The sequence below is a fragment of the Hippoglossus hippoglossus genome, chromosome 3 (assembly GCF_009819705.1).
Source record: "Hippoglossus hippoglossus isolate fHipHip1 chromosome 3, fHipHip1.pri, whole genome shotgun sequence".
Lineage (NCBI taxonomy): Eukaryota > Metazoa > Chordata > Actinopteri > Pleuronectiformes > Pleuronectidae > Hippoglossus > Hippoglossus hippoglossus.
In genome coordinates, this window is record NC_047153.1 from 16,620,706 (window position 1) to 16,648,507 (window position 27,802).

The 27,802-nt window shown below is 40.8% G+C and overlaps 1 protein-coding gene across 1 annotated transcript in view; it reads right to left on the bottom strand.

The window, feature by feature from the left end:
• Positions 1-25,451, bottom strand: part of spon1a (spondin 1a) — a 64,814-nt gene extending 39,363 nt beyond the window's left edge. The window contains exons 1-6 of the mRNA XM_034581314.1: positions 25,220-25,451; positions 24,209-24,315; positions 19,636-19,769; positions 11,261-11,334; positions 10,688-10,810; positions 5,949-6,097 (exon numbers count right to left, since the gene is read on the bottom strand). Coding sequence (XP_034437205.1) covers positions 5,949-6,097; positions 10,688-10,810; positions 11,261-11,334; positions 19,636-19,769; positions 24,209-24,315; positions 25,220-25,451 — 819 coding nt within the window. The remainder of the gene's footprint in view (positions 1-5,948; positions 6,098-10,687; positions 10,811-11,260; positions 11,335-19,635; positions 19,770-24,208; positions 24,316-25,219) is intronic.
• Positions 25,452-27,802: the final 2,351 nt, after the last annotated feature.

Consider the following 27,802-nt stretch of genomic DNA (forward strand, 5'->3'; position numbering starts at 1 on the left):
AACCCCCTCAGCTCCAACCCCACTGGAACCTGTTCAACAGGCCACTACAGAAAATGAGTGCATTATCGTATAATCAAATTTCCACGATCATGTCAGATACAGTTACAGCTGCCATTAAAACCGAGGGCCGTATTTTCAGTAATCATGAATGAGATCCTCTCATGGAACATAAAAGGTTTCATTCCATTGATGTATCATACGTACTTGCACGCTGCTGAGACCACCTGATATTCTTGTATAAACCCAGGCTGGAGATATTTAGCTGACCAAGGAATTAATCAAATGAGGGGGTTGAAACACCAATTGTGAATGACGTCAAGGTGAAGAACAGTGTGATCTCTCGCTGTTTGATGAAAGATGGGTTCTTAAAAAGACATTACGAAACTTAATGGTGCAAGAAAATAACTGAGCCCGTCGTTCAGTCCTCTGATCTGCAGGCCCTTACACGGGTCTGATAGGAGGCATGTGCAGTGGGATGAAAAGGAGATTTACACTTGCTCATTATGAAAATGTCAACTATTACTTAGTCAGGAGACTGTGTGCTTTTTTAAAGTGAGTTGTGCTCAAAAAAATGTTTTCTCATTTGAGCACAGATTGGAGCAAAGGAGGTAAATGTGTGCATGCATCACATGAGCACACTTTTGAGAAATAACCACTTCTCTCCAAGACTTGTGTTAAGTGTGTCATTGTGATTTGTTGAAAAACAGCTATGACAAATAGATGGTTGCAAAGCACCACAGGATGTGTTCCTCAGACAGCAATAACGAAACAAAAAAATGACTGGTGTAATTAAATAATATTGTTTTATTTGAAATCTCGTCCGCCTTCTCTATCTCATTAGATCAATGCAACACACAGAGACTCTTGTCCCCGATGCCACAAACTCTGGTGAGGATTTTGACTAGTCAATGTTGCCTCAGGAGGAAATAAAAAGTGGACAAAAAACACACGGGGAATACAGATCTCGGTGCTATGAATGTAGATGTGAAGTTATTCTCTCAATACAAAGAGAAACACACATAAACACCTGCTCATTCAGAGAGTCAAGGAACCAAAGGAATCTGCATATCTATTATTCTCAAGCCATGCTCCCGACTGCAGGCCTCCCACTTACGGATGGCAGACCTTGCTGTTCTCATGACAACTGAACTACCTACTAAATTACTGTTTGAATTTCTGCAAGGTGCACAGAAAAAAGGGGCAACGGGAGGAACACTAACAACAAACTGAAATCTTATTCCATCACACCTGTTGTTCATGCGCTCATCTTGCAAGCTAAATGTGCAAGTCAGCCCTGAAGCTCCTTGTACGCTGAGAAAAGGCTTTCATCAACGTGGTAGTTTGACTGTGACAAAATATCTACCACACTGTTTCAGAAAATGTGAATCCTGCACAGGGAAATCCTGTATTGATTTCTAGCAATCAGAAAGTAATCTAGAGGCATCCCATGAGGCACTTAGATGTTCCATGAAAGTATCACCTGCACTTGTATCCTTGTATAAACGATACAAGGACCGCAGCTGTATCAATTGACATGGATCGGTATTTCCTGTGACTAATCTGTGATGTCTCTTTTTGACTCCATCCTTGGAGGCGTTGTCTCTGCTCGGTGGCACAGCTGCGGAGCTGAGTTTAATAAAGGATTCCGTAAGCGTCCGTACTGTGCAATAATGAAAAACGCCCCATGCTGCTAAAGGAAATGGGAGATTTCATAATCCGTCTGAGGCCTTGGCCCCGGTCGCTGGTCCATAGAGACAGTCTCATTAAACTTCTCATTAGTGACACACTGAGCTTCTGTAATGACTGAATGCATATACAAATCACCTCAGACATGAAAAGAGGGACAACAACGGACTGCGGATGAATCCCTGTGCTGCCAAGTCCTCTGATATGAGCATTTGTACTCAGCAAATGAGACAGAATTGCACATCTGTTTACAGTCTGTCGTGACAATTTGTAAAAAGAATTTTTTTAAAAAAGGCTCCTTGATTACTTTCTGTCACTAACCTTCTCACCCTGTATCCACTAAAACTCACACTTCAAACCAGGAGGTAAACAAACACAAATTTGATCTGCATCTTTGGTGGCAAGCTATCATAAATCATATCAAAGCACCCTCTCCTGTGAGCGAGAATTGCAATTTGATGCCGTTCATTTCCATACATGAATTCTTAAAAGGGTAGTAATGGTCACACTTATAATCTCAGGCCATTTCTTTGTGATGATTGCTTGAGTGCGGTGCACAGGTCCTGACTCTGTGTGGGTGGAAGCTGTTTTTGAGGAGGCTCTGACATGCAATCATATTTTTTTATTCCCAGTCAGATAAGTAGGCAGGCAGAGCAGCATTCTTACATGGGATGGGCAAGTTGTGCACGGCCATATACATACTCCTCATTTTAATCTACGTTAATTGTCTTTTAAGAAGCCTAAGAAAGATACAAAGTACTACTATTGTTGTTTTAAGTTCTGCAGTCATATACAGGGTTGCTGCAGGTTTCAACATGAATGAAATGTAAGACCTCAGAAATCAAATGTCAAGTATGACAACTATGAAAGAATAGCGGAGTCCCAAAATTAGGCTACCTACATTTCCCCATGAATTAAGATAAGATAAAGTAGCCTAGTAGAGAATACCCCTCAAATGCTTTGTTAGTGCTGTGCTAATATCTGTTTTGTTGAGACTTTACAAACTATACGTTCCGCTAAAACACAGAAGAAAAAATACTCATTTTAAAGCATGACGGTAGTAGCATTAAATGATTATCAACATAATTGAAACCTAACATATTGTGGAGATTTTAAGAGTTTCGAATATTGAAGAAATCCTTTTTCACTCATGACAATGCCTTTATTCCCAGAGGAAAAGTCGTTTTTTAACCTTTACATCTGATGAGCAGTAGCAGCAAGACAAATGGTACAATACACCCATGTCCCAACTCTTAAAGGATAACATATTCTGATATAAAACAAAGCCATCACACTGTGACTGGACATGAGCAAGATAAAGAGGGGCTCTGGGTGTCGGTGTGCTCCCACATGCCTGCGCGGTCTGCATACCTGCTTGGCTCTGCAAATTGAACTTTGTATGAACACTCTGATCGGCGAGCCTCTTGGCTGGAGTGGAGCCTGGCTATGAATATCAATTTTTGCATTCATCGCTAGTTGCTCCCCTCGATGCCCCACCTGACATAAAAGCGAATCAGCTTTCTGTTTGTGTCAGCGTTTACCAAGAAGCCCTGCATGGCTCAAAAGAGGAGGCCTCCTCACCCCAAGGGCATCGACAGAGTCTCTGTGCTGCTCGAGTTGTAGAAAAGTGGATACAAAGAGAATGTGCCAAAGTTGTCGAAGGCAATAAAACATTGTCTAGCTTCTAGTTGTCAAAGCAGCTGTGAATGTCAAGCACAAAGAACCCATGTCTTGAGAGGGAAAATTACATTACGAAAGCACAGTGCGATCACCTACTTACAGCACCATCACACACATGAGCAAACAACACGCTAAGGGCCGCTGCACACTAGAGGATTTTCCACTCTTGACCAATTTTAAAAACATGGGCGACCACAGACATAATCACAGACTTAACAGATTTTTTATCTTGTAATCTTCTGAATGCAAACACTGGACGATTTGGCCAGAACCTCAGACCACGCACTTGCTGGTTGTAGGAAAAGATTTCAGTTGGGATTGCAGAGACTTGAAATCTCACAATCTTGCGATATCTTCTTCTTCAGTTGTTTATGGCGGATGGCAAACAACTTTGAGGTACATAACCGCCACCTTCTGAACCGGAGTGTGGAACACTTGCGTGATTGATTGAACGTGACTTCATAAGAAAAACAAACATGGTGGAGGACTGACATTGTGTGTTCTGATTGCAGCGAATAAAAAAAAAAAATATATATGGATGAAGTCATGGCTGAGGCGTACAGGTTTTTCATTTTGCGAGCTGGTAGTGAGTTGGAAATGTATTGTATTGTACATCCAGTTGGTGACGCTTCTCGGTCAGCTCCGACTCAATTGGTAGCATTAAGCATATTTTGTAAACCCTCACACTTCAGGATTATTTGGGCACATAATCGGCACCGAGTGACCTCCAGTCGGGAACGCCCCCACGATTGTCCGAAGGGGCCAATCAGGTCTAACATTGGCCTGATTATCCTCTAGTGTGCAGCCGCCTTAAAACAAACATAAATTGCACTGCTTTGGTCATGTACCGAGTATTGAAAGATGCTGATTATCCATTGGCTTTTTCCAGGCAGTGAATAATTCCATGCAGCTCAGTATCGGACCAATCAAGGTTTATATTGATCACTTGTGTAATCACCACCCTGTATTATTCTGTCTGGGGGGGGGGGGAGAATTTCTCATTTATTCCTGCTCAGAGATTTCACTGATTCTGCTGATATGAGGAGGGACTTATATTGTTCAATCCAACTATTTTCTTTCCTGATAGTCATGTACAATTCTCAACCTACCTAGGGTGATATCTCTATGTTTATGATCTGCAGGAAGCCATTTTCACCGATCAGCAACTGATTAACACATTAACTGGCAAAATTGATACTTTTTTCAGTGGTCAATCAAATCTCCCATACTTTCACTCTCACTTCAAAGCTTAAGAGAAACTCATCTAATGGTCCAAGCCTAGAGATATATGAAAAGAAAAAGAAAAAGTGTATGCTGTAATAGGAGTGAGAAAGCAGCAATGACACAGAGACCCCATTGTTCACGCTATGCTCTCATTATCTGCTGTGACTCCAGGTCTTATATTAACCAACAAAAAGCACTCTGCAGGAACATCTGCTCTGCCAGCATGGGTTATTTTAAGGCTGAGAGAGACAGCAAAGACGAAAGATATACCAAGTTATTTGTGGAATAAATGAAGAGGGGACAGGCATAGGAGGGAGAAAGATCAAGAGAAATCGAGGACAACAATTGTTCAAAAACTACAACTTAATTTGTGACATAAATGTCCCTAAGGCACAACAGGTAAGACAACTCATCCAAGGTGGAGTCAATTACAATTTAAGCAAGTTACGGAGGAAAAGAAAGGCTACCTCCTGAATGCAACTAGAGCTGCACGATTAATCGTAATGAAATCATGATCTCAATTCACACCTTTATGCAATCTCATTTCTGCAGCATTTAATTAGGGACATCAGCTGAATCAAAACAAGCGCTCCTACCTTCTTCCAAAGAATCGACTGTGCCCCATAATGCTGCATTATCTTGGCTTCCTCAATCAATGACAACGTGACGTTCCCCCACATGAGGCAAAGTAACAGAAAATGAATAGTGAATAGGAGCGAGTGAGAGATAGCGCAAATGAGTGAAAAGAGATGACAAAATGAGAAAAAAAATAATCTAGAAGAAACCCCCACTTATAATGGGAGAGAATCGTGATATCAATTCTCAGCTAGAAAATCTCATCTTCTCCCGAGCACTATGTGGGTCGTGTCGAGACCCAATCAAAGATGATCAAAGATGATCGAAGATGAACTGATATGTAAGAATTTAATGTTGAGCTTTTTAGTGATACAAGGCACAGCAAAAGCTCCTTCTTTCCACTTCTTTTAACATCTAAACCAGGTCCTAGAGACGTACGCCCCCACAGATCTTGAATATTGCTGAAGTGCACACAGCACAAGTACAGAAAAGGCTAAGAATAGCATTGATGCTTGAAAGCCCTAATCAAGCCGGACAACAATGTCAAAGCAATTCATCCCTTGCTGAACTTAGGTGTGCACACCCTGGAACACCCTCCGAGGCCCCTGCGGTGTTATACAACTCACTTCTTACCACTTTTATTCAAGGCAATAAAGGAAGCTGAACGTTTGTGAATTTTGCAAATATCATGACCACGTTTCTTGCAAAATCAGATGCATCACTGACTCTGTGGCACTCTACTTCATACAAAACGTGAGTCAGTCGGCGGAGGACAATCTTACCTTCTGTCTGATCTCCTCCTCCATTTTGACGGGTGAGCCCAGCTCAGCTACCTGCTTAACTCCATCACTGGAAAGGCCACCGTACTCCCACAGCACATAATTCTTAGAGTGGGACGAACCGATTATGGCTGACCAGTGATTGGCACGACCTGATGAAGTCAGACAAAAAAACAATCAATTACTTCCACACTCTCAGCCTGTACCTTGAAGTTACAGTGTCTTAACATCATTCAGCTTTCAAATATTTTTCCCCCCTGGCAGCTCTAGAGATGGAAATGATTATACATCAGTTGACTGGTCCATCAGTCATAATAACTAATGGAGTACAGCTGTCCTTCTAGCACTAATGGACTCCCTGTTGGTGTTTGCAGGTGAGAGAGAGAGTCTCATACGCCTTTATTACCCTCCTTTACTTTCATATTATCCCCCTGCCCAGTGTGTTATAATGTACATGGGCTGGAATCACTTCCACTTCCCTAAAAGCACCATGATGATTTTATAGCCACAATCAACAAACAATTTATGGTTGCCCTTCGAGTCTACCATCCCTAGTTTCTGAAGACATAAAATGCATGCACCAAGTGGAAAGATTATTGCTGTTGTGCGTAATTAATCCTTTACATTAACAACTTCTCCATTATACACTGTTACACCACCTATTTAGTCAATGTGAGGCTCAATCAAATAGGCCATAGGGTTGGTATGGGAGGTCAGTGGGGGTTGATTAATTACACTCGCTGCTGTGTGCTACTTTTGCAATAGGCTTGATTGTAAACTCGTATAAGAGGGCCAGTAAAGAGACATACAGGGCCAATAAAATCGTTGACACTTAATTGGTCCACTGATTGTCCCAGCAAGCCCAGAGCTGGTCCTGCCATCCTCAACAGAATTCTGACCCTCGAGCCATGAAACCATTTCCAGTGCCTACACTCCGACCTGAAACCACAGAGCTCCTACCACAGTCCTCTCTCCTTTTGTTTGCTCTATCTGTCGGCCTGAGAATAAGCAGACCTTTACAGGACAGAATAAGACACAATATTAAAATCAAGTATATACTTGAGTGTGGATTGTTGTGTATAAGAATTCTATTATTATTCGATTTTTAGTATTAGCTGCATCAGGCCCATTTAATAAAATAATTTATAAAAATAAAAATAAAATATTTATACTGTGGCTTGGCTGAATACTTGATGGTTATTATCTACTAAGAGATGTACGTGCATATGTCCATACATTAACTGGGCATATTGTCCATATTGTCCAATATGTCCCACCAAGAAATGTTTTAAAGTCAATATCTACTCAATAGCTAATATCAGTCTATTTCTAACTGTAGCTCAACAGCTATATATTATCCCATATATTTTCTGAACTAGTCCCCACAGAGGCTGCTGCTCATTCGGTAGCCGGGTATGTTCATGGCGCTGTTATCTTTTCCAAGTTAAAGTTTCTAAACTCTGTTGCCTGTTCACACCATAATATTTTCCTCACTTTTTGAGAGAAAAATGTTTAGTTTAGTTGTACTTTAGTTGGTCAGATGATGTTTAAAGAAAGTGAAACAGCAGGGCTGAGAGGAGAACCTTGGAAACACCCTCTCTAGCTTGGTGGGTTGGGATAAATGGCCCTTAATCTTTATTTTATCCTGTGGGGGATGTGTGTATTGATCTAATGAATTGTACTGATGTCTCATTGAAACCTAATTGCTCTACTCCAACTGAATCAAATGGCTTTTCTGCATCTAGACACATCACCACCTTACTGGTATTTTCCTCACCTCACATGGAGTGTTTGCCTATATTCGCCTATTGTTTGCTTTATATTATATTATGTGCTTGTTTTTCATGTACTGGGTCTACTAATTCAGAGACAATGTTAAATTGTTTGGTGATAATCAAAATAATATTGATAGTCTGTATTTAAAATAGATATTGGCAGTCTCTATTGCTGTTGTCCTCTTTATGGTTCATTGATATTACTGCTTTATTTCATGACTGAGGCTTCTGTCCCTATTCTAGGATGAAGTTAAAGCATCACTTTAGGCTTGAAGGTTTTGTATGATTCACTGATGACACCATCTGATCCAAGTGCTTTGTTTGCTTTCAGTCAGGAGATAGCATTGTCTGGTTCTGTGATGGTTACCCCCTTCAGTAAGAGCCCTATTCTGGTGGTCTACTCCTGAGGGAAGATTCAGAGATTTCAAGAATTGATCAATCATTGAGATATCAGCTTTATCAGGTTGGGTCATTATAGCTATCGTCGGCCTGGAGGATTGCTGAATTTCTTATAATCTGGGACACGTTACTTTCTTGGATGTCTTATTTTGTAAATATTCCTCTCTGTTATTTTTTAGTTTCCATGACAGAAGCTTCAAAGTCTGAAGACCAGTTTCATGGTGTTTTTAATTAGTGATTAGTAATTCTTTTTGTTCATGATTGAATGTATTTGTTCCTGCTGGATGCATTTTATTTAGTTTAAGTTTTAAGTGTTGAGTTTCTAGGTTCCTCATTCTGGACTGCTGGTTCTAGAGTGCAGTGTAAACAGTGAAAGCTATGTGTTTGCTAAACTGGTATTTAGTTGTCATAGAATATCCTTTTTTTTTCTTCCCAAAAACAAACAAACATGCATGTTTCCTTTTTCATTATCCAACTTTGCCCTTGGATATTGCAACCCATTCACACTGAGTGTTATTACCCCAGATTCCTGCTAGCACATTTACTTTATTCCTCTGTGATGACCCATTGAAACCTAAAACACATTAAGTATATATAGTGTGGAAAAGTATGGCTCTCGAAGGATTTTACAAGAATTTAAATTGTCCTTGATAGGAAAAGGATTCCCCACTCATCTCTTAGGGCCTGATCTGATTGTGTTTTTAGCATGAAGTGTGACCTTTTCGAATTGCTGTCAATGGTAAATGGTTGAATGATTCTGTGCTATAGGTGAACTGCATTTATGTACCTAGAGGTTGATATGGAAACAACTTGAGAGTTTCTGTGTCAAGTTTGTTAGAAAGTATTTGGTAATTTGGATCTGCTTCTCTCTCTCTCTTTCTCTCTCGGTCTGTCTCTCTCTCACTAATCTCATTAAATAGCAGTTCAGGTTGAATAGCCATGCACTGCATGAAATACAAAAGGGACAAAAGAGAGAAAGAAAAAAAAACTGTCAAGGTTATCATATCGCCAGTTTAAAAAAAAAAGTTCCTGTTGGCCTGTTTCACAGTGAATTTTTGGTCTCTGAATGTGTGTCACCTAATTGGTCTATGGCTCCTGCTCATGAAGGACACATGTTAAAAATAGAAAGATGTGACGAAGTGGCATCGGTCAGGAACTAAAAACCCTAAAAACTACTAACGCAAAGTCAGGCTAAAGGTAAGAACACAAATAACATTGTCCAGTTCAATATGTGCAGTGTCATAACAACTAGCTACCTAGGATGTGACTTTGTGCAAGGAGAAATCCAACTGTGGTCTCCTAAGAGTCGGGATGAAACAGAAAGCACACGGCTTGCCCTGTTCTCTTTTAAGTTGATCCACTGTGTGTGTGTGTGTGTGTGTGTGTGTGTGTGTGTGTGTGTGTGTGTGTGTGTGTGTGTGTGTGTGTATGTGTGTCAGTTTATAGGTGTGTGTGAGAGTGTGTCACAAACCAACTGCTCCCTACATAACACAGTAATTTAGGGCCCTGTTCGATTTCAGGGTTTATCTTACTCCACTCTAATCAGTATATTGATCCGACCGGCGAGAGCCTGATTTAGACAAGAGAGCTTGTGTAATCCTTGAGTTTATTCAGATCTTGATAGTGCATCTCAAGGTTATATGCACATCACACCCAAGTGTAGTATCGTAGCTCACCGCCCACATGATCACCAAGAGCCCCATAACAGGTCTACACCACCCACATGTGGGAAACATATCCAGGAGTTTTTGGTGGCTACAAGATTAAGGCAAAAGACTGTTAATATCCTGATGGTCTCTGCCCACAAATCTGTGTATATGAGAACAATTAATTAGTCCATCGCTCAACTCTTTGCAACCATAGACTGTATATATAGACGGATGGCATAAAGCCAAAGCATCTCCATTGCACCCTGGTAGCTGGCTACTTTTTTTAGATGTCTACTATCATTTTATTTGAGTTTGATTTTATTTTGTTATTTGATGTTAGAAAAAACACGGTGAAGAGTTATGAATGACAGCAGAGACTGTGGCTCCATCCCCCACTGCTATTGTGCAGGCTCTGACTCTCAATAGCATCATCAGTGCAAGATGGCATTATTCATATCCTGAATAATTTATTTTATTTATAGGCATAAGTAAATAATAAAGACGATGGGTCCTGTAGTTTCTAGCAAAGGTTACTCAAACTAGAAAATGCTGCTAATTGCGACTGCAGTTGTGGCCAGTTAGGTTTTAAAGCAGCAATGTGCATGTGCAGATTTAACTGAAGATAAATAATGCTCATGTTCATTATTATGAACATTTAATGTCAACATGTGTAGAGGCCATTCTCACGTGGGATTTATTGGTATTTGGAAAACAGTGGTGGACAATGGCATGATTGTCTTTGGAATTAACTACAACAGCTTTGCTTAACTTAGGCAAGACTTATTCGTGAGACCAATTCACTGATGGTGATTGGATCGGATTTTATGACAAAAAAGAAAACAGTATTTTCCCGACTCATCCCCAACATGTGTGATAAAGCTAAGGTGACGTGAAGGACAGCAGAGGAGTTTGTGCTTACGGGGATAGTCTTTGGGATGAATCTTCTCTGACCAGTTCCCAAAGAAGGTGACTCTGTACTTTGCTGTTCCGCAGGCACAGCAGTTGAGCAGAGGTTTATCTGTAGAATCTCCGTACAGGGATTCTGTTCAGAAATGAGGGAGGGGAGAGGGGTGAAAAACATAAGAAGCCGGAGAGAGAAATACAGAACACAATGAGATAAGCATTGAGAGATTGCTCATTAGTTTAAGGAGTAGATGAAAGTGGTATCCATTATACAGGAGATGGGAGGCTGAAGAAAGTGGGGAGCCGAAAAGAGGGAGGGCATCAGGAAAAGCGAGGATGTGCAGCCCGCTTCTTTTGATCTGTTTCTCAGCGTGGCATCCAATGTCATGCACAGCCAGGGGGTCACACTCATTTACAATCATTCACATGTCAGAGTAAAATAGCAGAGGGGAATGTCCCTGCATCAAAATCAAGAATGAGAGAAAATAGAGAAAAAGTGGACAAACAAAAAGAGACAGTGGGGAGAGGAATAGATTACCAGCAAGGAGATTTAAGATTTATTTATTCCAAGTCAATTATGGACACCTACCTTTCACACACATCCGCTTGGTGAGTAAGCCTTCATCCTGGAAGTTGATTATCCTCTTCTGCACAATGCTGGCCCTGCACAGAGTGAACAAGAAGAGAGGGAGGCAGTGAGAAGTGAGGGTTCAGATGTAGGCATAATGGGGAAACTGTGAACGTCACAACTGGAAAAGACTTGAAAATATGCATTTGGAGAAGCTATTTGGTTTTAAAAAGAAAGAAAACAACAGAACAGACAGGAGGAAAATCTTTACTTTTAAGATCTGATGGGCGTCTGAGGAGTGGCAGATGGAACAGGTACAGATTAATGCAAAATCATCTTCCTGCTTTTTTTTCCTTCTAAAAGTAGGTAACAGAGCCCACAGGGAAATTGCTAAATCAGGCTGTCATTCAATCAGACAGTGGCATTCAATGTCTCATACAAACTCTACAAACAAGAGGTTGAAAAGCTGAGGGGAAACTGAACGAGAGAAAGACTAAAAGGGTAATTTATAATTGAAGAAATCCCCTCGAGCACTCTGAAAGCATACACAGAAATGCACAGACCCACTATAGATTAAGCTATATGTACTGAATCGATAACAACTGATTCCCAGGCCAACAGACATCCTTCCAAAAATGTGAGGCAGGAGGAAGCTCCTCTAGATTGAGTTCTCCAAGACAAATCACTTTTACATACACGTTTTTTTTTACCAAGCTTCCACTTTACTCCAGAGTTTTTGAGACTTTTGAAAACGCTGCTGACTCCGTTTTAGAAACCTCCAGGGTTGTGTTTTAGTCTGAACAGGCACTGTATGTGAATGGTCTTGTGGTGTATTTTCAGATGCGATAGTATAATTAGAGATTATTTATGATAAATTGTTCATGTAGACAGAAATCATATTCACTTCCCAACAAAAACAACATGTGAATGTAACTGCAGCGGCTCCTTCTTCTGGGTGGTGGGACCACAGGGGCCTTGACATGTAAATCACTTACACATAAACCTTTTCAGAGGCCAGCAGACTCAAGAAAACAACAACAGAAAACAAGCCCCCAGGCTCCAAACACACAAACACCAGCTTTTTTACACCAGCTATGATTGTAGGAGGGTTTCCATGGGAATAAAACCAACAAAGAGGTGCTGGATGGAGGCTGGGAAGTCTGATCCAAACAGGCCCAATCCACTTGGACTGTCTGGATACCATTTATTCTGAAATATCAAATTTAGCTAAGCCGTGTTGCGCTGAACTGATACCAGAATAGTCTCACGAGGACAGAAAATGTGGATTAACCCGTTAGGATTGCCATACACTTTACTTAATTTGCAGTTGTGTTGGGAAATATAGACAAGCCAGCTTGGACAGTGGACCCCATACATTTCCCCTAACTGGCTTTTAGAACATATAAGTGATGCTTTATTTTATTTGGGGTAATTCTTTACATTCTGCATCTTAACATTATCAGAACAGTGAACTACATGTTTGAACACGAGAACATTTTCATATTCTTTCATAAAACGTTATTTTTCTCTGTAAGTTTTCTCAGGCGAGTATTCAAGTCAGATTCACTCATGTTGTGTCATGCTGTTCATTTCAGCTTATGAAAGCCAACTGTTCATGCGCTGCCTCCTGAAAGTCAATCATTAAAACACCAGTCTCCGCAGTCAACTGAGATTTTTCAAGTTAAGCATTAATTCATCTTTTGTCCGTCACACTGCTCTCTGGGGTAAAATCAGTACAGTAAGTTGTCCCATCAACTTGTTAAGGATGTCTGTGATGGGGACAGGCAGCTGTGGAGTCTGTCCCTGGGTGAGTCTGAGTGAGACGGAGGCGGCTGCCCAGAAAAAGATAGTGCTACTTGTACGTGGCACAATGAATGTGCTTGTATGAGTGGTTCTCGCATGAGGCAAATTATGAATGATGATTAATTGGTGTGGTTAAAGGTATTTGTGCTAATCACCATGGTAACAGTGAATGACACACCACACCACTCTTCTCTTTGTACCTCTAGGCTTCATTTGGCCTTTAAATGAAAGAGGTGTGTGACAGAGATGGACAGACAGGGAAATAACAAAAGATCAGAGAATCGGCCTTCTACAAAACAAAAAACAAACAGGAGGTTATCATCGCAAAAAAAGTCCTGTTTCTCACAGAGCTGCTCAGGGCAGGTAATATCCTGTACAATGAGCCGAGGAACAGGATGGACTTAAATCCCAGTCCACAGAGGTGATTCTCTCTCAATAATGAGAGGCCATTTAGGTCATAAATCATGTTTATGACTGTTTGCAATCTTGTAAAATCACCACCAACCAATCTCTACACAGCCCTCTACCCAAACACAAATCCCTATACTTAATATACACTAAATATATTCTCCCATTGCAGCATACCACATGTGTGAGAGAACAACATGAAATTATAGAATACAGAATAAAAGTTAAAAAAACCTGCATGATTTACGGATACATGATTTTAAGATCAACGCACCATCTTGAGATAAATGCTCCTCCATTTAACTTTTCAACATATTATCAGCACTGCCATAGAGCAGACATAGGCTTTAATTCCAAGAGGCCAAAATTGCCTTATTTTTAAGTTAAACAATCTGACTTAAAGTTCAACCCTCATTCATGTCACTATTCTCCAGCACATGAAAATCATTCTCACTGTGAAACACACATTATACTTTTTAACACAGGCTTCTATACTCTCCCACAAACATCATCTATCTAAATTGGACACACTATAAATCCAGTTCCACTCAAAATACTTTTTTAAAATATTTTACTCACAAATGACCTTTTCTCATGCATATCACTATTGTGTGTCACATTTGTACATGTAAAATTATGATGGTGGCGTGGGACCAAGTGTGATTTATGTCCTAAAGGGCCTCTCGTAACATGGATGAAACGATTCAAGGTAAGCGACACCACCCGCACATCTCTAATTGTTCACGCTTTAATTCAATCTCACCCCAATTTCACATATCTCTCTGCAAGAGCGGAGCACACTGCCTCGCTGCTTGCCCACTTTCCTGGGCTGGCCAGACAATCAAGTAGAGTAATGCTTATTTAACATCCAATTTAAATTCTATCTCACTTCGCCGGATCCACACCACCGTCGATCCCAATCAGCCCAAGAGTGCACTGATTTGAGAGAGTGTGTGTGTGTGTGTGTATTTATATCTCTGTGTGTGAAAGAATACAAAAAAACAGAAGTAAAAAAAAAATGTAATAAAAGAGTGAGATAGATTTTCTCCGACACTTTCTGTTTCTATGTTAAAGATGTGTTAACTAAGAAAACAAATTCTCATTTGGTTCGACCTGCTCTTACTACAACCAAAGATTAAATAATTTTCATTTCCTTCTATCAGCTCCTGCGACAACCAGAGATTAAATTAATTCATTTTGTTCCATCTGCTCCTGCTGCAGACAGAATTTACAAAGAGACAGCACATAAAAAAAATCACTGCACAAAAGCAAATGTGTTTACATTTAATATCTATGGACCGGCTTGTCTATGGTGTCCTGAAGTCCTCCTTGATCTGTCCTATCATTATGCTGACAGAAATAAACAGGTTCTGACAGCGACGCGAGGTTGTGACATTCATCTGATCACTGATACACTGTGTCACTCAGACAGCCCATCAAAACACATTGCACTACCCTCCATATCGCAAGCCAGAGGGAGATGGCAAATAAATTGCTTCCCACCTACAAATGGAAAGATAAAAGATAGAGGCAGCGATGGTGACCGCAATATATGGATTACATTCTGATATGACTTACTCTGTGGGGAACAACCAGGATGTGGCCGACCACAATGATTCATTCTGTGAGAATAGCTCCTGACTTTCCCCTTTTCGTCATTGCACAACTGCAGATCGAGCAAGATTTTATCATTAAGTGGCCCCTGGTGAGCAGAAAGGAAGCCAATTATTTTAGTTCATTTCCAAATAAAGCTAAACATCTGATTTAGAATGGAAGCCAGTGAAAACATCAAAGAAAAGTCCATCATTGTTAAACCTGCAACCTTGGAAGTTCTGCTTTGACTGTGAAAATCATTTGTGAAACAAAGACAGAGAGATTAAATTAGAGAGATTAAATTAGCAAGGTCGAAAAAGACATTTTTGTGGTAAGTAATTTACTATTTTGAATCAAATAACAAAAGCCTTGTTACATGCAACAGCAACAAGCTGTATAACAAGTCAAAACAAAACTGCAATAAAAATTGATAGTTTGGCTGCTTGCAGGCTTGACATGCTCTGTGCAGGCTGGGTATTGACGAGGGTTCTCATAACATTATAAAACTGCAGAGCAATAATGCCTAGGCCCAAGTTTTACAGCTCGTGTGTCTAAACCGATCAGAAAAGTATTGGCCTGAACATAAGACCTCGTACACACCTGGTGTTAACGTGTGATTTTTGTGTTCCAATCTCAAGTGGACAGCTCTAAGTACAGGTGTGAGCGCACTCAGATCGGAAATAGATCAGCTGACGTCCTCTGACCCGCTACAATGTCACCATGAATGGAACACATTTTTCTCTTCTCATTGATTTGTTTGTGACCACCAGCACCACAACAAACACGTCACCATATAATGATTGATACTTTCCTTAAATTGGTAAAATCTAGAAACGAGATTCATTCAGACGCTGAACACTATGCAGCTGCAGCCACATCTCAACATGAGAGGGAGAGGGGGGAAGAGGAGAAAATGACAGAAGAGCCAGAAAGGTAGATTTAACCAGGTAACCTTCACTAAACATTAGGTTAGTTGTTGCATATGAGAAAGCTGAAAATAACTGGATTGGACTTTCACAGTCAGTGCTCCGAGTTCAGGAGTTTATACAAGCATCCTTGCCTGACCCTGTCATCACAGACCAACCTTTCATGGAACCAAACCACAGAGCTCAGTCTTTCCATCTAAAAGACAGCAACTGCCCATCAATTATACTGCAGCTAACCACTTGAGCAAGATTCCTGGGACAAAATGTGAGTCACAAGAGCTTTCTAACAGGAACACATGTCCGTCATCTGTCTAATTTCAAGGACAGACATTGTGTTTTCTTAAATTACCGTGATTGTTCAGAGGAGGGCAGACTAAAGGGTAGCGATCGAGCGTTTCTAAAATATGAAATGAAAATAGAAAAACAACATATACCTTCTCTCTTTGCTAATACAACGTTTCAGCAATCATTTATTTATGCTTTCTGTGCATATTCTTGGACTGTATAGTGTGTGTGTGTGTGTGTGTGTGTGTGTGTGTGTGTGTGTTTGTTTACTGCCACTATGGACTATATGATAACAGAGACGTAGTGCACAAGTCTGTTTCTGCCTCTGAACAGTTTTCATATAACAGGAGTCACATTCCCCACGGCACCAACAAAACTTGAAAGAGCAGATCATTCGGTGCTATCACAGTTACCTGAAGTCGTAATATTTCCCTCTGTCATAAAGAACAGAAAAACACACACACACACAAAAGAAGAAAGGTACACATCAAAGGCGCATAATATTTTGACATAATTTTAAACGAGAATAAATCATAAATACAAGAAGGCATGGCTTACAAAAAACAACTGAGAGCTGCCCACAAGATTTTTTGGTCACTCCAATACACTTCACAGCTGCCACAGTGAATGGCGTCAAGAGGTAAATTGCTATACACATGATCTATAACAGTTGTACTCGGGCAGGAGAGACAAAGGACTCTTCTTTTTAAGGATAATTATGAGTTAATATCAGCAATAACAAGAGCATATGAAGTGTTGATAGAGTTCAACAGCCTGTTCAACAGTTAGTTCACAGGTGTCAAGTATTGACTGATCCTGTAATTCAGTGCCAGAGATAACAAGTTAATCCCTTCATACCCCTGTAAACAGAACTCCGCTGTGTGGTATCTTCCTGTTGGTGAATATCAAGGCAGCATTTCACTACATCATTAATATAACTGTAAAGTTTCCTATTTATTAAAAATCACACGGTTTTTGAGTTTTTCTCAAGAAACAAAACATCTCTCAGTTTGGCTGAGTCAATGAAAGAAAAAATAAACCCCAAATATCAAAAAGAATGAAGTTCTGCTTTGGAAACTAAATGATTAAAGATGGACGGACACACGGATGAACAGACATATTGATCAGTGTATCCCCACATTATATGCCGGGGGATAAAGAGCCCTGAACCTTTCAAGTAGTTACAAGAGTTCCTCCACTTAAATCAATAAGACTTTATTAAAAGTGCTGTATCGCAGCGCTGACGCATATAAAAACCGTGTCATCTTTATGACTGTCAGGTACAGGGAAGAGCGGGACCCACTCCCTGCCTGTAATCCTGATTTTCAGAGGCATCGCTTTTGAACTTCAAGCTCCTTGTTCTCTCCCTCCACCATTGTCTGTGCAATGGCATTACAGCCACATCTCTGCTCTTTCAAGTATCTCTTTCTAGACCATGCACTCTGTCGTGCTTTCAACTTTCTCCTCTATCCATGCATGTTTGTAGCTGAATACAATCCTGCCACCATACCACTGGTCTCTATGGAGGAGAGCAGACGTGAAGTAAGACATTATTAAAAACTGCAGCACCACGGTGAAAACCAAGAGGAGGGGGATAAAAACGAGGGGAGGAGAAAGTGAGGAGCTGAAAGAGAGAATGACAGACAGAGTGAATGGAAGCTCAGAGGTTACTGAAAGGGCAGGTCAGCGAAGATGCTCCAGACAGATAAGGACAAGGGAGATGGAAAGTGCAGGGATTTAGAAAAGGGAAACGTACATCACTCTGGAACAGTCACTTAATAACATGCATTTCTGAAATAAATGCAACCTTTCTTTGCAGAGATGTAGTCCATGCAAGAGAGAAACCGACTGGGTACTCAAACCGTCAAATAGAGCATTGATCAGAAGGCCTCGTGAGTCACAGGTCCTCAGTATCTCTCCACCTGTTCTGTACTTTCATCATTTCCCAACAGATTTGGTCCATGATCTGTCTTCAGCTGAACATGACTACACCTCTGTATGAGCAAGCCCAGAGGACACACGCCAGAAGAATTGATTGGTGTCAGTCAGTTGTATAACTAATAAAGGTAATGAATAGTTTATGAAGCCAAGTGGGAATGAAAAATTGATAATACATTATGAATTTAACTGTGCGTAGCTTCAGGGGTGTAATGAAACAGAGCTACTGTACACATGGACTTTATATATAATGGTAGAATAGCTCACAACTCCGGAGTGATGTAGCACTATACATTAAATGATTAACACTCGGGATAAGCCAGAGTCCTTGGAAAACGTTTAATTAAAAAGGATTTAATTAAAAAGTTAAAAACCAAACGCTTAGAAACATCCTACTTTGTCAACCTCTCCTTTTATATTGAAACTGACTGATAGCACCAACAATGTTCTAAAACTTCAGCATAAATTTAATAACTGTATAAAATGTTCAATGTCCATCAACCAACACTCCAACACAGTGACTGAGTTTCTCTCCAAATTAATTGAATTATGTGGAGGCCAAAGGACTTGAAATCGAGATAGGACAACTTGTAACAGAAAATTACAGATTATCAGAACATAGTTATTAAGTTTATCACATCGCTACAATAATTATTAGAACACTGCTATGAACAGAGAGCTACACATATTGAATTTAAATGACTGCATCTATCACGTTTCTTTGCTCGTCCATTTTTATTTTTGTTCTGCTTGAGAAGAACTACATGGAAATTTAAAGCCAGCTTCCTCTATTTTTGACAATTTCATCTATTTGGATTACACAATAATCATTTCCCCTCATTGCTCAATGAAGTCAAATCAACTTCATTGTTGGTCTTAAGTTTACCACGGTTGGAGCAGGACACTGGAAACTGCCATGATGTTTCCCAGGGAGAATACCAGACATTTTTATGTTAATGAAACGTTTTTTTTCTGCACCACCAAAAGAAACTTATATCAAAGCTTAACTCAAACAATAGTCCCCTAGGAAATATATTAATATGCAATACTGAATTTAGTAGACATGCTCTTGGCTAATAGAAAGGTAGAAAAAAAAGTATATTTATAGTTCAGCAGGAGTCAATCACGAATCTAATCTGCCTAATCTGTGGTAAGAATGGACTTTAAGATTAAGCTTGTATCTTGTTTCCTCCATTGATCTGAAGGCAGTGGTGCAAGATGTACAAATGTAATCCAAGAGTCTGATAGAAAGGGTCAGCCCTTCTCTACACATTACCAGACCTCTTTTCAAATAACAACTTAAAGTTCACAGAGTGCAAGGACCCATTTATCCAAAATAAAAAGTATATTTTATGAATTAACCCTCCGTCGAAAGGGATGTAGTGCATCTCTTATCGCCTCTGCTGGCAGGCTCAGAATCAATTTGTGTTTACAGTTACATACTTGAGGAGGACACAGCCGGAGCCACTCGAGGGAGCCGTCCAAAACACCTGGATGCTGGTGCGTCTGCGAGGAGTGCTCTCTGTCACTGCAGGGGGGCAGTTGGTCATGAATTGTGTTTCCTCCTCATCAATTATCTGTAAAGCATGAACACACACACACACACACACATATTAGAGAGAGCACTTGAAAGATCTTAGCAGCTGACACTGACAATAATTGCACATTTTCAGGACACATCAAGGACAAAGAAAACATTTAAAAGCTGAGGATGAAGTAATTATTGTAAATTACAGTTATGATAGATATAAATCACATTATAGTCTTAAACCATGTGTGGCTTTCAGCAGTTTAACGCTGTTACAACCCCTGATAGCTATTCACTTGACATGAAGAGACGTGTCACGTATCGGTGATTCAAACATCTGCAAGTGTATTTGTGTGAATATTAAAGTGGAAGTTCCCATCCTCTGGGTTGGAAGCCCTGTAGTTGTGTCTGTAAATAAATCTGATAGGTAGTGAGATGATTAACGGGAGGAAAGAAGAAAAAAACAGTTCAGCTGAATAAAAGTTAATTGGCTCATTTTGATATTCGGCAATGATTTCTTATGAAACTACATTAAAGTCCTGTAGTTTTATAATTTCTTGTCTTGTTAAAATAAAACAGAATGAAAGTATATCGGGAAAAGCACTCAGATTCATGTAGCTTTTGACAAGATGTCACAGTGGGTTCGTGAGCCAAAATGGTTGTGAACCACTGTGAGAGAAATAGAAAGAAGTCAGTTGTCGGATGGTTGTGGCTGGAAGTCCTTGTGAATCACTGTCATTGTCATTGTATTGGAAACACAGGCACAGGCTTCTTCAGACCTTCCAGCACAATCTAATAGACATGGTTCAGACATTAAACAGCAAACAGCAAGGCGATAAACCCAGTGTAGTGAATGGATGACACATGGGACTCTTTGGCCACTTTCCATATTGTCAGCCTAGTGAGCACAACTTGGCATCTAACTGCAGCTGGAAGACACATGAAAAAGTCTCAGGGGAAAGCAATACCGGTGAAATAAAGTCAATTAAAATAAAATCATCAATACCTAGATCAATTAGAAAGTTAGCACCCACATTTTTGGACATCACACTAGTGCTGTAAACAACATACAGAAAGACTTTGAATACTTTGGGTCAAACTGAAGCGTCCAGATGCTGCCCTCTCCACTCAGGTGCCCAGCTGAGATACTGAGCGTCTCATTGATTTGAACTGGACAGAAAGTTCGTGGAGTAGGTTGCTGCCAGGGAGAGAATATTCACTGCCCAGAAACCAAGGATCTGTTTGATAGGAAGTGACACAGTAAAGACGGGGAACTTTCTCACTCCATAAAGCTGTCAGCAGAGAATTTCCTTTGTCATACAATGTTATGAATGAGTTCCTTCTGAAAGTGGATTGTGTGGGGATGTGCGTGCCTCTGTATGTGTGTCCGTGTGTTAGTCAGTGAAAAGTACGACGGATGTGTCTGTGTGTGTGTGCATTAAACCTATCTCTGTTTGACGGATTATACCCACCCCCTCTTCCGTGTTCCCATGGTTTCTAACAGCCTGGCCTGACTGGACTGCAACACATGTTAAAACCAGTGAGGACTCGTGGGAACGCACTAAGGTCCATCTGCAGAAGGAAGCAACCGATTTGCTTCAAAATGACCCAAGAGCCTTTTCTTCTTGTACGTGTCCAATTCTAAGTTTTCTTATCTACAAATAGACAGATCGGCTGTAAGAAAAATGAGAGAAAAGGTGACTAAACAAGTTTTTGTTTAGTCACCTTTTCTCTATAAATAATAACTTGTTTAGTTCTGCCCAGAGAACCAGACAATAAATTGTGTCAGACTTCTTAGTTGTCCGAGTATCAGATCATCGTTGTGGGAGGATAATACACTCATAATGTCTGCTGAGTCTGCGATTATGTAGTATTTAGCTCTCAAGTGGATTTCTCCCCTCACATATCACGTAACAATTTGCCTTTTCTGGTTCCACCGCCGCACCCTGCTGAGAGGTAATGTCTCATCAGACATCACCGGCACTGCTGGTTTACCATCCTCCCAACAAACGCACGCATGCACACACACACGAACACAGAGGCAGCTGACCTCCCCAGAGAGCTCAATAAAAGTGCTTTTCATCAAGTGGGAGCTGTCCTGAGACGGCTGAGATGTAGCACACCAGCAGATTTCAAATGAGCTGTATGTTAAATAAAGCCAGACGTCTTCTGTTGCAGCTTCTTTTCTCTTTCTATTCTCTCAATGCCTGGAGGCCGGCCCACCCAGAGCTCTTTCAGAATGGAGGAAGTGTGTGTGTGTGTGTGTGTGTGTGTGTGTGTGTGTGTGTGTGTGTGTGTGTGTGTGTGTGTGTGTGTGTGTGTTTGTGCGTGCGTATGTGTGTGCCCATGCATGCGTGCATGTGTCTATGTGTCCGTGTGTGTTTGGACTTAAAAGAAAACTGAAACATGAAAGACTAACGGAACAGGTGATGATAGAGGGATATCTCCATGGACAGCAGTTTATTTTTACTACACTGTCGCATGCTGCTTATAAACTAGACAGGTGACCATCTGCAGCTGCAAAAGAGACCTTCAACTTCTTCAAACCAGGCAGGACACAGGCAAAGGCAAAACCCTGGTGATGACAAATCCATTCTTTTTACTTTTGATGCTTAACTTCTAAAGGCTCACGCATCTATCCATCACAACTTTTTGTGTGCACCTCACACTCTTTCTCATCGTTTCTCATCCATGTTTGGAGCAAAGTGACTTAACGTGACTAAATGATGTAGGGTCTCCCCTCTGCCTCCGGACGTTTAGCGCCCTGTCACACCATACCAAGCACCGCCGTATGGCTGGGGATCACGCTCAAGGCTGGCACTAAATAACAACAGCATGAAATCAATTGCAAGGACAAATAAAACAGAGAAAGCCTTGCCGGTGCTAACACTGGGTAATGAGATGTGAGGTGCACGCAGGACAAAATAAAGTGTTCCTGTTTTTTATGTCCTCCCATATTCAAGGCTCAGGTTCACAGAGAGTGCCAGCATGGCAATAACTGTGATCAGGGTAGCCTGAGGGGTGCTCGTCAAACCTTCCCATGTACTGTACACTACAGGTTCAATAAAATAATGGGTTTATGTGGGAAGCAACTGAAACCCACAGGTTCACAAGATTCTGAAAAAGAGAACGACACACATGTTAAACCCATTTAACTACTGGTCCTTTACTGGGTCTACTCTAGGAAACATATGATTTCAAGTCCTGGGAAGGTACAGTCATTTGGCTCATGGGCTAAAACCAGCTGCCTATATGTGTGCCTTTCTTTTTCCTATTTGGAATACACTGTCTTTACTGTTGTTCACTACATTCAAGTAAATCAAATACTTGAGAACTCGACAAAGCTAAAAGATGTTCCTCAGTTTCTCAGTTCTTTCAAAATTCTATTGAAAACAGGATGTCATCGTGTGCACTGTAAGCTCTATGAATATCTGGAAACTGCAGCTTTGACTTGGATGGAAGAAGCATTGGCAGGACACAGTGAGCTAAAAGGCATGAGAGCAGAACAAGAATCAGTGGAGAGGAATGAATTTAAAGGTTATGAATGTAAAATAAAGTTTAGGGTTCATAGATTCTTTTTCACATTACATTGTAGTTCTACTGTCATTGTGTTCTAATGGAATATACGGACATTAACTTGTACTGTATACGTAATAAAATCAGTGAATTGCATTTATCTTTGTAGTACATGATTGTTATCCCTTCTCTCTGCGCTCACACACATATCACCAAGCTTCTCCTTCTCTCCACCAGTCAGCTCCTCACACTGCATTACAATTACAAAAGACCTCACATATTTGGCCGCGATCACATGTGCGTAACAGCACCAGTTTCCTTGCCTTCTCTCTCTCTCTCTTCCTTTCGCACTCTCAGCCTTGCTCCCTTCTCTCTCTCTCTCTCTCGCCCTTAGTACTCCAGTTGGACCTCTCTCTATACAATGCAAATTAGCCCCTTACCACCAACTGTACACTTCCTTCATCCATGAACTGCACGTCTGCCTGTGAGAGCACAACTCCTCAAGTACTTTCACAGCCCGGCAGAGCACACACAGCTACATGGAACTGAGCTGAGAGTATGCTCTTTTCATATGCTATATCAAGTCGATTAGAGGAGGTGAGGTGAGAAAAATAACACCTTGACATGTGAACACAGGAAGGCTGTGCACATAAAAAATAAAAAGTGCCCACCCCCCTCCCCCAAGCTAATGTAAGATCTGTCTCTATTTGTTGTTTTGGCACACTTCTTCTTGCACAGTGCTTGTGCTGGAGTCCAGAGGAAGGATGGTATTGAAATGAACTGTGCTATGTCATAAATTAAAATGTATTATATCACCCGATATAAAGGATGGATATTAAATACCAGGGTTCAACTACAGGTGTGTCAAATTGTAATAAGGGGCGGATAATTCATTCCCATCTACGGGAACTGTCTTAATTGGGGGTTTTCTTCCAGACAATATCAGTATTGATATCTTCAGCACTGCCTCACCTGGAAATTTCCAACGTAGTCCTCGTCCCTGTCTCCTACTGTGCCCTCCTTCAGGGCTATAAGGATGAACCCTCTGAAGTAGGAGGGGCTGGATGCGCTCACAGTCACTAGATGGGAGCAAACAAAAGAGACAGCCACTATCAACACAGATAAAACCTCAACTGCAATTACCATTCCAAACAGGAGGCAAAAAATGGGCCTCGCTACCTGCCTGCCTGAGAAGTGTTGCCTTTAGAAATGACTCTACATGTTTTGGAGCTCTGATGGATACAAGTGTAAAATGTTCTGATAAAGCCCTGTTTTTAAATATCAAACAATTCACCTATTCTCGAGGATGTAGCTTAGATAACAGCAATTATAATGACTCATTCTCAGCTTTGCAGTTATTTCTTGCCTACAAGATGCTTAAGATAGGGTTTTTTTCACTCTACAATCCAGCAGACCATACAAATTACTGTTCATTCTACTTCAGAGAAAATTTAATTTGGTGCACTTGATAACTTTCTCAGCATCTTGAAATAACTCTTTAACAAAATTACTCATTCCTGTTGTATGTAATAGGTTTTCATTAAGACCCCAGTTCGAGTTAACACTATTTTACTATTTGGATAATATAAAATATAGCCTATGTGATTAAAAAGAATCAGAAAGAAAAAACCTAGGTAGGAACCAGAAGCCTTTGACATTCACTGAGCAACTGGCCTAAGTGCAAGTTGTGGTATAAAGGTTTAGCTAAATAAAACAAAAATGCCATAAAGGATAGGCCCTTTTAAAAGGCTAAATTTGGGTTATGAAATTTCAAGATTAGACATTACTGTCCCATTTGACTTTCAATTGTTAAAAAGCAATTACTCTGAACTAAAGTTCCATTTTTCATAGGTCAAAAGCAGCCTCTGTTGAAACTTATTTGGAGTTTGCACAGCCTGGTGTCCCCGGACTAGTGCGTATTTGACAATGCGCACCAAGTGCCAGCCAAAGCACTGCGCGTAAATCTGCCAGACAAACACCAACCTCCGTATGTGCTCCCCGGCTGATAGTTCTCGGGGTCTCCTTCAACGCGGAGGCGAAACTCGTTGTTGTCCTCTTTCCGATTGCCCTGAGCCCGTAATATCCGACTACAGTAGCCGTCCGCCTTCCCGACTCTTTCAGAGGGCTCCTCGGTGAACGCAAACATATTGCACGCTGTGCCGGAGACGAAGCAGAGCAGGAGCAGAACGCGTGGATGGAGCCCGGTTGGTGTCATCGCTGTAGGTCTCCGACAGCCGGGGCTGATGCGCGGAGGTGGGGAAAAGAAATCCTTGTCAGAGGTGGAGGAGAAACGTGTTGTTCAGCTCCTGCTTCACTTCTGAACGAGGAAACAAGTTGTCAACTGCTGAAGTAGACTTGTGCTATGAGGGTAGATCCATCCTGGTGGGAATGAAATAGAGAGAGAGAGAGAGAGAGAGAGAGAGAGAGAGAGAGAGAGAGAGAGAAGGACTGGCTGACCGGGATGTGCTGCTGTGCAGTCACTCTCCGACAACTGCACCGTGCGCGCAGCTGGTCACACTGAACAGGGTAGCAGGGGTCCGGGGAGAGGACTGAGCGGTGTGGGTCTGTCTCCAGGGACACAGCTATTCACAAAGCCACAAAGTGAACGGGACTCTGAACCAACAGACTGAGAACACACACACACCAACATTCCTAGGAGAGAGGGGGGGGCAACCTGTGTGACAGACAGGGGCTGAAATCAGTGTGTGTGTCATCATTCAAGTGCCCTAAGAAAGACAAACACACACACACACACACACACACACACACACACACACAGACATTCTTGTACTTCTATCTTAGTGAGCACACCAGTTGGCACAATGCATTCCCAAGCCCCTTACCCTTACTTTAACGATCACAACCGAATTTCTGAACCCTAAACCTGATCCTAACGCTAACAGCCCTTTGAAAAAGTGGGGACCTGTCAAAATGTCCTCACTCTGTAAAGTCTATATGCTCAAAATGGCCAAGATATATGTATATGTATATACACACACGCACACAAATAAATTAATAAAGCTTGCTAAATGGTTGTCTTGGTGACTAATCAAACAAGCCTTAGTCACATGACAGTGTTGAACTCATCTGCTACCGGGTGACTGCTTTGCTCAATGTTTTCCTGGTGCACAAACGTCAACTGATGAAATGTCAACATATGCACAGGGATGTGATGTCAGTATGTGAGCATCCACCTGATTTAACACATCAGTAGCATCTGTCAAAATAACAAGATACATGCCTATTAGTTGCATTTATAAACTAGTTGGAAATAAATAGAAAATGCTGTACTGTCATTATCAACGCATTGAGATTTCACATACATTTAGTACACTTAGATAATATCGATCTATCTCAGTATCTTTTACCAAGGCCCACAAGCGCCCTTCAATTAAATGAAGACACACCAAATTGCAAACACTCATAGATATCAGTCCCCAAAATATAATTTTTTTTTCATCAAAATCCATATAGTTTACCATTAGAAATCAGTGAAAATGTCAGAAAAGTGGGAACTGTTGGGTTTCTCTAAGATTTTAAGGTCTCAACCTCACTATGTAAAGTACAAATAAAATTGAATTGCCTGAACAGCAAAAAAAACATGTTTTTCCATGTCTCGCATGCTGTGCTGAACCTGCATGAAACTAATAAAGCTGTTGTGAAAGCAATATAACATGGCCTGACACTGTATACTATGCTATCGCGTTTAAATTTGTTGACATTACAGCTGCATGTTTCTAGAAGTGGTTATGACAGTCAGTCCAGCACTTTGTTCCAGACTAAAAAAAAGCAGCTACTGAATGGATTTCCATAACACTCTATACAAACCTTCATGCTCCCCAGAGGATGGAGCCCTCTGACTGCTGATCCCAAAGGAATCTCCTCCTCTAGTGCCACCATGAGGTTCACATCTGTGGTTTTCAGTTGCATGTGTCAACAACCATTGGATGGACAATGATGAAGTTCGGTGCATGCATTCATGTCCTCCCTTAGAATGAAGCCTACAGACTTTGGTGATCCCCTGACTTTTTATCTAGCAGGTCATGTTAGAAATGGAGAACAGCATTGAAACATCATTACTTGTTACTCAGTATCAACTGTTTTACAACAACGTTACATATTATCTATAGATTACATTATGTACAGTTGTGATCCATACATTTAGCAGAACATTTTGTACAAAGAACATACTGACTATACTCAGTCAATACTCTCTAATGCTCTAATTGACCTGACTATCCCTTAATGCTTGATAGGGATAGACTTCGGACCAGACATTAATAACATCTAATGCTTGGTATTAACGTAAAATAATCTGTGTGATATACTATTTGTGAGTACTATGCTGCAAGTAAAAACAAAAAGCATGTGGCATTATTCAGGATGGAACTGGTTCTGAATTTGAGCAGAACATCCATTTGGACGAAATGATCCTCTCTGAACATTGCAGGATACACACAATACATTGCATTCATATTATATCAGAGTAACCATCATTATCCAACCACACAAAGGCCTTGAGTCGTCTGATGACGTCAAAGCTCACATTGTGTCAACCAAACAGTT